At 36.1% G+C, this 13,305-nt stretch overlaps 1 protein-coding gene across 2 annotated transcripts; it reads left to right on the forward strand.

The window, feature by feature from the left end:
- Window positions 1–10,105, forward strand: LOC144978530 (low molecular weight phosphotyrosine protein phosphatase-like). Of its 2 annotated transcripts, none has more exons than XM_078924715.1 (7): window positions 1–191; window positions 1,953–2,026; window positions 3,211–3,327; window positions 3,999–4,060; window positions 5,042–5,147; window positions 7,364–7,435; window positions 7,665–10,105. In XM_078924715.1, the coding sequence occupies exons 1-7, from the start codon at window positions 146–148 to the stop codon at window positions 7,734–7,736; spliced, it is 549 nt and encodes a 182-aa protein (XP_078780841.1). In that variant the 5' UTR covers window positions 1–145; the 3' UTR covers window positions 7,737–10,105. The 2 variants fall into 2 exon arrangements, with proteins under 2 accessions (XP_078780841.1, XP_078780842.1); XM_078924716.1 differs by lacking the exon at window positions 1–191 and adding an exon at window positions 243–567.
- The last annotated feature ends 3,200 nt before the right edge of the window (window positions 10,106–13,305 follow it).

A 13,305-nucleotide genomic window follows, 5' to 3' on the forward strand; every position in this document is an offset into this window, starting at 1 on the left:
TAAACCCAACATCCGGTGGTGATCTTGATATTTTTTGCTTATTTGTTTGTTCTTCAGAATCCTTGATCTTCAATTGCAAATAATAGAAGTAACAAAATTTGAACAAATAGTTATCTTTACTCAGTTGGTCGTTGGATTTACTAACATGGCTCAAGAATCAAAGAAAAATTCTGTTCTTTTTGTTTGCCTCGGTAAGTTGTTGGTAGTGAATTGAATGTGAGAGAATGGGACAAGGGACAAATCAACAAATCAGTCCACTGCTGGTAGGTACTTTGGTAAAAAATTCAAATTGGATTGAGCTCAATGAAACCTATATCATTTTAAAGTGCTTTTCAACACGATTCTAATGATACCAAAATTGTGAAAATCAGATAAGCAGAAAAAAAGTTATGTTAGTTTAAAGGCTGAAAAATGGTCTTCTATTTGCCTTTGTTATTTACTGACGGACTTTGTGACCTGAAAATTGTTGCATTTCCGGTAGTAACCACCATTTGGATTTCAAAACTGGTCTAAAATGGCCGCTAAGATTTGAGTAAGGATTTTACTGGAACGAATTTCATGGATGCGGTATACAACTTTGCCCTGAATTTAATTTTATAAAAAAGTTAAGATGTTAATAAATAAACGTGCCAGCATGAAATTTTGATTTACCAAGTTCTAATCTTTTAATTATCCAAAGCTAAATTATACCCTATTTTATCCACAATCAAAAGTTCTACTAAATTGTCATTGATTTTAAAATAAACTACACCAATCGATAGAGTAATTTCTCCTGAAGAAAATAAGACATCAATCATTAAAATCCATCCATAAACAAAAAATCTATGGAACTTTTTCTGAGACCCGTCACTCAAAAGTCCAAAAAATCGGGTCACAGCCACTAGGCCATTTATCGGCTCCCTGCTGGAGGGCCAAATGGACGTTTACCAAAGTACCTACTGCTGGCGCTGTCAGATATAGATTCTTGACTCTGAGTCACTGGTGTCAACGGTATTCACAGTATTCATTTTACTCTTGATTGCTGTGAGAGACTGTGATTAAAGAGCCTGCGCTGCCCAGAACATGAATCTAACAAGTAACAAGAGACCTACACATCCAAATCCAGAGACGATTGTTAATTGTTGTCATACATACTTCAATTTCAACCTCAAGTTGACCTCACTATTATTACTATTACTAAGTATTACTATTCTAGTATTAGAGTCTTAGGCACTGAACCCATTTTGTACTCCACATCGTGTCAATGTTTGCTATAGTCTGTGAATTTTATTTCTTCTACTCTCTCAACATGAAACTATCTAGAATAAAGGGGAGGCCTTTCATAAGCTCCTCATGCTTAGGGCTTAGGGAAACAACATATGTATAAATATAAATAGTATAAGTATTCCTTTTACTTTTACTAAACCTAAGAAAAGATAAAACCTAGCATTTTTAACTAACGCTAATAGGAAAAACAAACACTCTAGGAGGACCTTTACTAAGTCCTATAACTAACCTTTATACTTTATACTTATATTTTAAAAAATCCTCCGACTTCGACCTATCCTTAATAGATAAAAAAGACAACCCTAGGGCTGCTTTGCACTTGCGCTACCTTTCAATCATTCACTGTTAAAACGGCGGCAGAGAACCAAAACAATGGTCATGTTACGAAATTAAAAATGTTCTCCAATCTATCAAGGTTTGTTCTATTTTTTAAAATGCTAAACTACATCTACTTTATGGAAAAATTGAATGAAGAAATGCCTGACAAAAGATCCACGGCGAAAATTCCAGTTGAAAGAGATGCTATCCCAAAGGAGCTAATGGAATTTCACCCGAATAGAGTGATGGTTATAGTCTAGCATTATCAGATTGACTAGATATATGAAATATTATGTCTTATAAATAAAATATAATACGGTGGTGTTGAAAGCTGTGATTTTTAAAATAAACATTTACACTTTTTGTAGGAAATATTTGCAGATCCACCATGGCTGAAGCAATTCTTCATCATCTCGTTAAAGAGAAAAAAGTTCAAGACAAGGTTGAGTATTATTCTTTTTTTTTTTTTTTCAAATAGTTTTAGAAATTCATCATTATCATTAATTATTTATTTTCATATAAAGAAAATTTTCCACTTTTCATGAGAGTATCTTCAGCCACAAGTAATGAAATTTTCAATCTCTTTGGCTATATTCTTATTTATTATCAAGGAGATAAAATTTGAATGTCTCAGTGGCTCAATGGCTTGATATCTTATCCACGTATTGTAATGTATATTTTCATTGTTTTTTTTTGTTGTTGGCTGAAGAAGGGTTTTGAGCCCAAAACATTCCGTGTTTAGCATTTTGTTCTCTCTACTATAAACATCATTCTGGTCCACTTACCTCTGGTAATGAATGAGAAATGGCCATATAAAGTAGTGAAGATTAAAGAAAGAAGCTAAAGGGTGTAATTTGTTTTATTTGAACAATGATCTGTCTGGGGAATAAATGAACCAACGTGAAGTGATGTGGAGTCAATCTGATCTAAAAAAGAATGTTTTAAATTGAGCTTTTATACAAGGGGTCCCTGGCCAACAGCAACATTTAACATTTACGACAGGACATGACGCCTGTGGGCGATTTTACAATTTTTCAGACAGGACAACGCTGTTAATTGCCAGGTACACCTGATTAAGGTGAGAGAATGTGAGTAAAGAGCCTTCTCCAAGGACTCAACTATGCTCTCGGCGAGGCTCGAACCCAGGACCTTCCGATCCGAAAGCGAGTGTCATACCACAGGACTACATAGCCACAATCTAATCAAACTATTCTTGTGTGGATATGTGTTCTTGCTTGGTGGTATGACACTCGCCTTTAAATTGGAAGTTCTTGGGTTAGAGTCCCACTGTGAGAAGCACATTCATATAGTTGAGCCTGTAGAAAAGGCTCTTTACTCACATTTCTCACCGAAATCTGGTGGAAAATAAGTACCTGGCCATTGACAGCGTCATCTCTGTCTAAAAATATTGAAATATTGCCGAAAAGGCATCGTGTTTTGTTCTACATGTAAACAATTGCTGTTGTCAAGGGACCTCTTATAAAGTTTTTTGAGAATGTTAAGTGGATGCTGCACTTTATAAATGCTCGAGAAATTTTTGTTTAATTCTTAGTCCAGTATTAAAATTATTTGCAATCATTCTTGTATTTCCATTGCACCTTACCTTATCATATTTTCTTTGCACAGTGGCTGATTGACAGTGCAGCCACAGCCACCTGGAACATCGGGAGTCCTCCTGATCCTCGAACGATGAAAGTCTTGGAGAAGAACGGGATTAAAGGGTACAGACATGAAGGCAGATTGGTAATTTTTTTGCATTATGCAATGTCTTACTTAAACTGGTTTTGAATGTTGTTTTTTTTTTAATTTGGCTTTTTAATAAAACAAATACATTGAGGCACAGAAATCTTGAACATGTTGGGACCGGGCCTGTTTGTTTGAGATTTCCACGTTATCGAGATTTCCGTGTTGGGTATTTTTATAAAGAATATGAAGAAGAATGTGGGGGGTGGTAAACAAGTGTTGTTTCGGTGAGGTCGCATTATCATGAGGTGTAGCGTTTGGTGCATCTTGTTTCATTGAATAACAGCTTGAATAATGCTTCTCTTTACCTGTGCTATAATAAGAAGACAAAGCCAACACATCCCACTGTTGTTTACACAGCGTGTGTGTGACATCTGAATTGCGCAATTTGATGAAATATCTATATTCCTTCATGGAGTGCCTAGGCAATGGCATCTCATTATGATGCCAAGCAGAGGGGTGTGATTTAAAAAAAAAAAAGATTATATTTGGTCCTTAAATGTTCATTAATTTGGCTCTTTTTATTATCTCCAACATAGTTAAGCATTGTTTTGTTGTTTGTTTTTGTGTGTGTGTGTGTGTTTTTTCTGGGTTTTTTTTTCTAAACAACAAAAATAACCAAAAAAGAAAAAAAAACACCAAAAAAAAACCCGTTTTCTAATTCTTCTTAGTTGACAAGGGAGGATTTCACAAAGTTTGATTACATCTTTGGAATGGATGACGATAATCTCATGTGAGTAAAATAAGTTTAACCCTTCTGTTGCATAACCTCCTTCATAGACAAATTATTACTACTATAGCCAGCCGATGTAGGATACACGACCAATGTGACTGGAAATCTATTTATTAAAAGATTAATTACATTAAGATTTTCTTCATACGATTCAATATAAAATCCTTGCAGACTTTCTTGTTTATAGAAAAACAATTTTTTTTTTTTTAAATTTAGCTTTTGTATATCGCAATATCCACTAAACATGCTCAAATCACTTTACAAGGGGTTCCTAGCCAACAGCAACATGTATCATGTAGTACAATTCATGGCGCCTGTCAGGCGATACTACAATTTTTCAGACAGAGACAGAGCTGTTAACGACCAGATACTCGTTTTACACACCTGAGTACTGTGAGAGAATGTAAGTAAAGAGCCTTTTCTGAGGACTCAACTATGCATTACTCGGGACTCGACCCCAGGACCTTCCAATTCGAATGCAAATGTACCACTAGACCACATCTGATATGTTGTGACAAATTGTCTCAAAACAGTGTCATGTCAGGATGACCTGGTAGTGAAATTGATTAATCTCGACAGCACTTGAGACTGATATCTGTCTCTCTGACAGTGCAACCACAGCCACCTGGAACATCGGGAGTCCTCCTGATCCTCGAACAATGAAAGTCTTGGAGAAGAACGGAATTAAAGGGTACAGACATGAAGGCAGATTGGTAATTTTTGCATTATGCAATGTCTTACTTAAACTGGTTTTGAATGATTTTGTTTTTTTTTAATTTGGCTTTTTAATGAAACAAATACAGTGGGGCACGGAAATCTTGAACAAGTTGGGACCTGGCCTGTTTGTTTGAGATTTCCATATTTTCGGCCACAAATCTATACCAGGACCCTTCTTTATCGAAAATGCTCTGTCTTAAAAAAGTTATGCAATGTCGTGTTCATTGACAATGTTAAACAGTTTTCATTTATGTTTTTTCAAAGAGATATAGATGAAGTGAAAACACCCCAGTCGACAGCAAAAATTGAGCTTCTAGGAATGTATGATCCACAAAAAGTGAAGATTATAGAAGACCCTTATTACACAGTGGTAAGTAGGCTATGTCATTTCTATATGTTAAGACTACTACGTTCTCCACATGATCTTCCTACGACATCGTAAATAGTATTCATTTGTAATTTACATATTTCCTTCATTCTCTCCACCCCTGCCTTCCCACCTTCTTGAATTGTTGCTGTTATTATTATTATTATTATTATTATTATTATTATTATTATTATTATTATTATTATTATTATTATTATTATTATTATTATTATTAATATTATTATTATTATTATTATTATTATTATTATTATTATTATTATTATTAATATTACTAATTATAAAATGTGTAAATTTCGTCATCCTATCCCTGTCTTTTATGTGACAAATAGGTTGCTTATTAGATAAGAATAGATAGAAAGAATAGTCAGTGGGAATTCAAATATTACAAAATAGTTACATAAAGACAATGGTTCTCGAAATTTGAGTCAGTTAAATGCAGTTTGGAGTGAAATGTTAATACTAACGAAAAAGTCATAATGGAGAGGCTTTTGATGGGAACAGTACAGCTGTATTGTTCCCATCAGAAGCCTCTCCATTTTCACTCTCCCGTTAGTATTTCACTATCCCAAACTTCAGGCAGCTCCCACCGCTCTCTACTTTTCAGTGAAATGTTTTTATAATAATAATAAAAATGGCACTTGTAGAGCACTCTCCATGAACCAAACATCTTAATGTGCTTTTTTGATAATGAATTTCGTTATGAACATAGTTAGTCAAAATTAAACATGAAAACAAAATACACATTGCTAAAGAACTACTATACTCAAATTACAGTCGGCACAGTATGAAATGAGTTGTGAAAAAGTGGGGTTTTAAAGCATATTTAAAGTTTGAGATATTCTCAATTTCTCTAATTTCTTGCGGCAGGGTATTCCAGAGTTCAGGTACATAATATTGAGAAGAGTGATCACCAAAAGATTTTAAATTGCTTTTTGGTACAGATGATAGAGTGGTGAGGCGTGATGACCGAAAGCTTCTGGTTCAAGGCTTTACGGTTAATTAATTCAAGAAGATAAAAGGGGGCTAAATTGTTAAGACATATGAAGATCAATAAAGGAATTCTGTAATCTATTCTATAATATTAGGTGCTCAAAATAGGGAGAGTAGTCAGCCAAGTACAATAGAACATGAAAGTAACTTACTCAGAAATAGCGAGAACTCGGAAATAGCAAGTAAAATCTAAATCCCCGTTTTTTTTCTCTTATTTGAGTCAATAAAATTAGCATGCAAGTTGCGAGTATGAAAAAGAGGTCAACTCGTAAATAACGAGCATTTCCTGCCCCAGCCTAGGACTTCTAACGAAGTAAAGCAAAACACCAGTCAAGGGCGATTTAAATATTTTTAGCCTAGCTTCTTTTCTTTTCTTATTTTTCGTTACGAGTAATATTACATAGTAGCCTAGTCTAGAGTACATAGTAGGCAAAACAAATTTGGGTGGGGGTTGGGTGTTTGTGTGCGTGTGGGGGTCAATTATTCACCCAATGTGGTGCCACGCGGCGCGCGAGGTAAGCACTGGCAGCCAACATGTCAACATGTCTCACTTCGCAGCATCGGTCAGCGAGTCGCATTCGTTAACGAACGACACGATCAGCGAGAGAGGGGAGCGTGGAACCATCATTTCAGTGGGTCAGTGATTGAGTGATGCGCTTGCTTACCTCATCAAACATGCCTAGTGCATACAAACACTCGCACACACACATACACGAAATCTTGATGGAAATGGAAGGGGTGGATCAACTTCAACTTGTGGCCATCATTACGTAGTTAACGAAGGCCGTGTTCAACCCCGCCCCCACCCCACTTTATCCACACACAGTCATTTGCACGCTCGCGCGGCACACACGCACAAACACACACACACACACACATTGTCTTTCCATATTTTTGTACGGCCGAGTGACCTTTCCTGGCAACTCGGGAATAGCGAGTAATCATGAGTGGACCCGTCGAACTCGCTATTTCCGAGTTCTACTGTACTAGCAAAATATCCTGTAAAAAATAATAAACAAAAATGAATATAACAGCTTATAAAAAAGAACAAAATACCAAAAACAGAACGTTTTGGGTTCATAACCCTTCTTCAGCCACAAAAGAAAACAATAAAGACATAGATACATTACTAAATTCCAGCTAATTTTCATTGTATATTGGATTAACCTATCTGTCTCTCATTTGATTTCTTTTTTTTTCTGTTCCAGCACACAAACAAGAATGCCTTCAATGAAGTTTATGATCAGTGTTTCCGTTGCTGCACGGCTTTCTTAGACACAGTTGAGTCTTCATAGATTTGTTGTTTATGTCCTACCTGTTTTGAAACAAATTTAAAGAAGTAGACGAAAGCTTTAGCCAGTTTTCCTCTTGAAGCATGAGCGTGACATCATGAACTCTTGTAGTGTATCAGTTTACAAAAATTATTGTTTTATTTTTTAAAATCCATATTCTAATCAGTTCATGATAGTTTTGCGCTTAAGGGTGTCCCTAAAAAAAAATTTTCTTTAGGTTGTTGTGGATGGAAAACAGGGAGAGGGAGACCAAGAAGAAGATGGTAACAAGACATCAGCGAATGGATGAATAAGCCAGTGACTGAATGTGGAAGGATGGCTCAGGACAGAAGCTTGTTTTGGTTGGCAGTTACGGAGGCCACGCCCAGGAGGGATAAGCCATGATGATGATGATAATCCATCTTTATGTTGAAATGGGATAAATATTGTGATTTATTTTTTGTGAATATTTACAACCTAGTCTTCTCGTTTACTTGAAATTTTGTTGGAATCAGACTTAAAACGGTTAATAATTTTTATTTTAAAGATGAAATTTAAGCCCATCTGGCCAAGTATTATTCCTTGGGTGCCAGCAGGAAGAAGTGCTGAAACCTGGAACAAAAATCTCGACACTTTGCCAAACCTGAAAATGTTCCTACTGAAAATGCGGTCTAAACTTTACTCTTATTTCATGACCGTTTTTATACCATTATTAAATGATTACACGGCAAACATATTGACACAATGAGGAAATTAATTTGATTATAAAACCAACTTATAATACATAGTGAAATACTCACAGTGCAGTTGTCTCTCTCTAGGGGAACCAAAGAACAAAGAGAGACAGAGAGTACCAGAGGTACTCCCACACTGAAAAGGTGGCTGAATCACGTTTTCAAATTTTAACCGATGCTATTAGGTTAAAAAACTCAAAACATTGAAACCGGAGGTATTTGACTTCGAGATATTGTTGTTATTATTTGTTTGTTGTTGTTATTTTAATTGTTTGTATCAATTTTGTCTTTATAAATATTCTACTTGTATTGTATTGGATTAATTTTATTGTCGAGATTTATCGATGTTATCTTGGATTGTTTATTTACTCAAATTTAAATTTTGAATCTTAGAAATCTTTTCTGGATGTTACATTATTATTTTTTACTTGTTGAAAGCTAAATTGATGAAGTAGAAAGTGAAAAGATTGTTATGTCCTCTAGTCTTTGTCAGAATTTACATATATGTAAATAAAATTTTTGTCAAAACTTAACATACATGTAATTTTTGTCAAAACAACATAAATTGAATTTTTCTCCATATTATACGGATGATCAAATCATTTCAAAAATTTTAAGCATGATTTTACTGATATTTAGATGTTTTTGTTTATCAAAAGAGTTGATTTTAATTAATTGTAAACAGAAAAATTATAAGACAGAAAAGTCATTTGATGTGAGATAATTATTTACCAATAGGAGTATTGTTCCTTTCTTTTGTTCTTGCATAAAATTATGCAGTTATTCAATTATAGAAAGCAGCATTTTTCCTCGTTTATCATGGGATGATATAACTACCCTACGTAATAATGAGTACCAAGTGGGCAGCACAAAGCATATAGAATTTTGATATAAAAAAAACATTTGATTATTATATGAATGTTTATTTACTACTAAATATGTAACTAGGTACTGCTGATCCTCCAAATATGACGATGTTGATACAAGTGGACTGGAGTACGAAAAAGTTTTAAAGATCATTTCATGCATTCGCATATTGATTCAGATATATTGTTATTCTAATTTGTAAAAGAGTAGGTAAATTGATAATGATGATGATGATAATAATAATAATAATAATATGAACTTTATTGTCCATAAAGACAATTTATTGATTGGTTTACTATTTACAATATTTGAGAGTACAACACTCATTTCATGGTACCAACGCATATACAATTTCAAATTCAATTATGTACCATTTTGAACAGCATACCCTTTCAATTATTAAATAGAAATGATTAAAAATAGGCGGCTTTTAAGACAAATAAATTTACAATTTCGGAGTTGGCAATTGGGGAAAATGTTTAGTATTTATAATCAGGGGATTGAGTTTTCCGACCCATCTACCCTTCACCTATTATCACACTGTCACAGTGCAATATAGCATTCCACGAGAATCATATTTGTGTGGCCAATTTGACTGTTTTCCTCACTTGTTTGCCATTCACAGTAAGAAATTAAATAATATCAGAGGATTGCAAAGCTGAACATCATGTGATCCATCAAGTTTGTATGGATTTATTCAAAGATTTAAACTATTTTATGCATTTTTATATCACTTTGGCTTTGTATACTCATGCTATCGGCATCCTGTGATGAGTGACCGATTGCTTTCCTGTTGAGATCACTGGTTGCCCACGTCTGGTATGAATAAAGATATTTGCATTACCACCAATATGTACATATATGCAGGTCTGACATCCGAATGTAATTATGGGCCTAGTTTACCATTGTAATGGATGATATTTTGTATCATTTTTTTAGATTTCCATTACAACTATGAGCCCATAAAGAATTGGTTATCAGACCTGCAACTAAGTGCACGTAGGTTACTACCCAGTTTTAGTTTTCATTAGTATCCTTGTTAAAAATTGCAATAAATGAGATAAAAATCCAAACAACAGGGTGTTTTTGTGTTTTTTTGTTGTTTTTTTTTAATCATTTTATTCAGAAGTATATTTTCTTTCCATTCTACCTTTTTCATTTAGTTTTATTTTTAATTATTTCATTTGATCTTTTGCTCAATATTATTACTTGAGTCGTGGTGATCCAGTGTTCTTGTCTGTCATACATTTGTTTAATCAAACTCTTAAGACTAAGACACTCGTTAGATTGCTCTTAGGATTTAGTACAATTTATCGACTTTATACCCGTGTGCTAGATCTTTGGTTTGAGTCCTCTTATGGATGGTGCAAAGTTGAATCCTTTGAAAAAGCTCTTTCTGGGTGGGGGTACCTCACCTCCCATAGTGGGCAGGGAGCCACTTACTGTGTCTTCTATCCCCCAATATTTATCTGTTTTCCAACATACTTTCTGTCTTTGTCTTGGAATGAGATAACTTGGTTTTGTCCAGGCCCTGGCCGGATACCCTAGCTGAGAATGAAATCGTCAAATGTATAGTTAGAGTTTTGGGAGATGATATATTTTGTCTTGTAAATCATCTCTCTGTTATGCACTCTATTATGTTTTGTTTACGTATTATATATGATTTGTGAACATTTGAGTGTATTCCTATTAGTGGGGAGCCTGTGATGTGCTTGTGTCTGGATGAGACTTTTAGGTGATTCAGACTAAGTACTTTGATAGTGTGCTCTTGGAATCTACATCTGTTTCATATTTGAACCAATTCCCCTTTGCCTTACCTTTTCTTGGGTGCTTTAATTATATGTAATTCTAAATCTTTTTACTATCCTATTTTCTTCCTTTTTACTGGCACTGATATGACCTCAATGTATTGCAAGTGCTGCAAAAACCCTTAAAAACAAACAAACAAAAAGCTCTTTGCTCATACTTTCTCACCATGCACAGGTGTAAAATGAGTACCTGGCCAGTAACACATATATTTTTGTTGAAAAAAAAGAAAGGATTGTAATATCGCCTTACAGTACAGGTGCCATGTCTTGTACTGCATGTTGCTGTTGGCTTGGGATCACTTGTTATTAAGCGCTTTGGGCATATTTATTGGATATTGTTCTATAATGAAGTGCATGATTATTTAAAAATCTATAATCTTTGACCACCCTGTCATCTCCTTTAAGCGAGACTTATATGGAGCTTCTTGAAGATTCCATGATATTAGTCAAACTTATGTGGTCTAAAGGTATGAAGAAAAAAACCATCCCAAAAAAATCAGGCGAGGTCGACTGATTTTTTGGGATGGTTTTTTCTTCCATTTTCCTTTCTTGCTTTGGCTGGCACCTTTCATACACACTTGTTCAGATCTTTATCTGTAAAACGCTGTAATTCAGTCAATGTGTAAAGATAAGTTGATCAAATTGAAACAAAACAAATCAACTACAGCCAAAACGGTGGGAAAAATACAACAGCATCAAATTTCAACAAAATCTTTAAATTATGTGCGTCAGATGCTTGGTATGGGTAGGTCTAGCGGCTCTTCTCTTTATTCTTTGTAATTTGTCCGTGCCGGCGTCTTTATCCTTAAGACGGCAGTGCGGGGTCGTCGGAGCCAGTCTCCAGTGTCAGGGCTGAGAATCTTCCGCCTAAAGGCGGATTTCCACCTAAATGGTGGTTTATCTCCGCCCATCACCATCACTTTTCCGCCTTTTAAAAAGACTCACCACAAGCACTACATCAACAACCCTATCACCACTACTAATACAACCACCACCTATACTACAACAACCATCACATCATCATTCCTATCACCATTATTACTACAACCACCGCCACATCACCATCCCTACCACCACATCATCATCCCCACCACCACTACTACTACCTACAACCACCACCACATCATCATCCCTACCACCACCACCACTACAGCTACTACAACTACCATCACATCATCCCTACCACCACTACTACAACAACCACCACCACATCATCATTCCTACTACCAATACAACTACATCCTCCACCACCACATCATCCCATCTATCACTACTACAACCACCTCACATTAGTGCCGCGCTGAGGACCGGACCGAGGACCGGTCCCACGGTCTTTTAGCTGTGAACCGTGGTCCAGTCCCAAAGAGGAAGACCGCCGGCGGTCCTCACTTCTTATCACCTTTCAACGGTCTCGCGCCATACTACTTCCCCAGCGATTCGTTGCCTCGGTCCTTTGCCTATCTTCCACCAATCACCACCCATCCCACTTAATTAATCGCACCCACCCCCCTTTGCCATACACTAAACGACACAGACGACCATAGAGGCAGACGACCACCTCCCTCCACTCCGCAAACCGCCCTTTCGTGTGTGAGATGGGGGGAACAGGAGGCGCACGCCTTGGACGATTCCATTATACGGGGTAAATTTCAAAATTTACTACACCATAATGATCGCAATGACAATGATCTATGATGAAGGCATGACCCCTCTTCTCTAATGGGTTATTGTTTGAAATGTATGTGACTACTAAAGATGTGTGTGTGTGTGTGTGTGTGTCGAACCTAGCAAGTTGCAAGTCTGATTTTTTGTTTTCTTTTGTCCATCTCTTGTCGCCACTCCATTCTATCGCATTGTTGTCATTTAAAATAATACAATAATATTAAAATTTCGTTTGGTGTTTTAACTAATCAAGTAATATGAGTTTCATTAGTTTCTTCCGTCCAAAAAACCCAGTTATAACGTCTGTATTTTTAAAAGGTCCAATAGAATATTTGGGGACCCCGATAGCTCAGTTGATAGAGCACTCTCTTTATACGCAAAGGGCCAGAGATCGATCCCGGGTGCAGTCGATTTTTTTCTGAATCCCTGTCTACTCAGCAATGAATGGGTAGCTGAGTTTGTTAGATCTGGCGAAAAGTCACCATCGACCCCTCTTATCACCTCATCCACCCCCTCTTATTATAACTTCACGTCTCTCTCTTACTCTTCAATGCTCGCTGCCCTCTAATGTGTGTGTGTGGGGGGGGGGGAGGGGGGGGGAGGGAGTTGCGTGTGTGTATCAACGCCACGAACAACTCGATCAACGCCTTGGGCGATGCCATTATCTCCGTTAATGGGGATAAATTTCAAATTTTATTAAATTATCGAAGTAACAATGAAGTACGGTGAGCAAATAAAGAAGGCATCACCCCTCTTCTCTAATTAGGTTACAATTTGAAATGAGTGTGACTACTCCGTGTGTTTTACT

The sequence above is a fragment of the Berghia stephanieae genome, chromosome 8 (assembly GCF_034508935.2).
Source record: "Berghia stephanieae isolate SIO BIC M18660-M18661 chromosome 8, UCSD_Bste_1.3, whole genome shotgun sequence".
Lineage (NCBI taxonomy): Eukaryota > Metazoa > Mollusca > Gastropoda > Nudibranchia > Aeolidiidae > Berghia > Berghia stephanieae.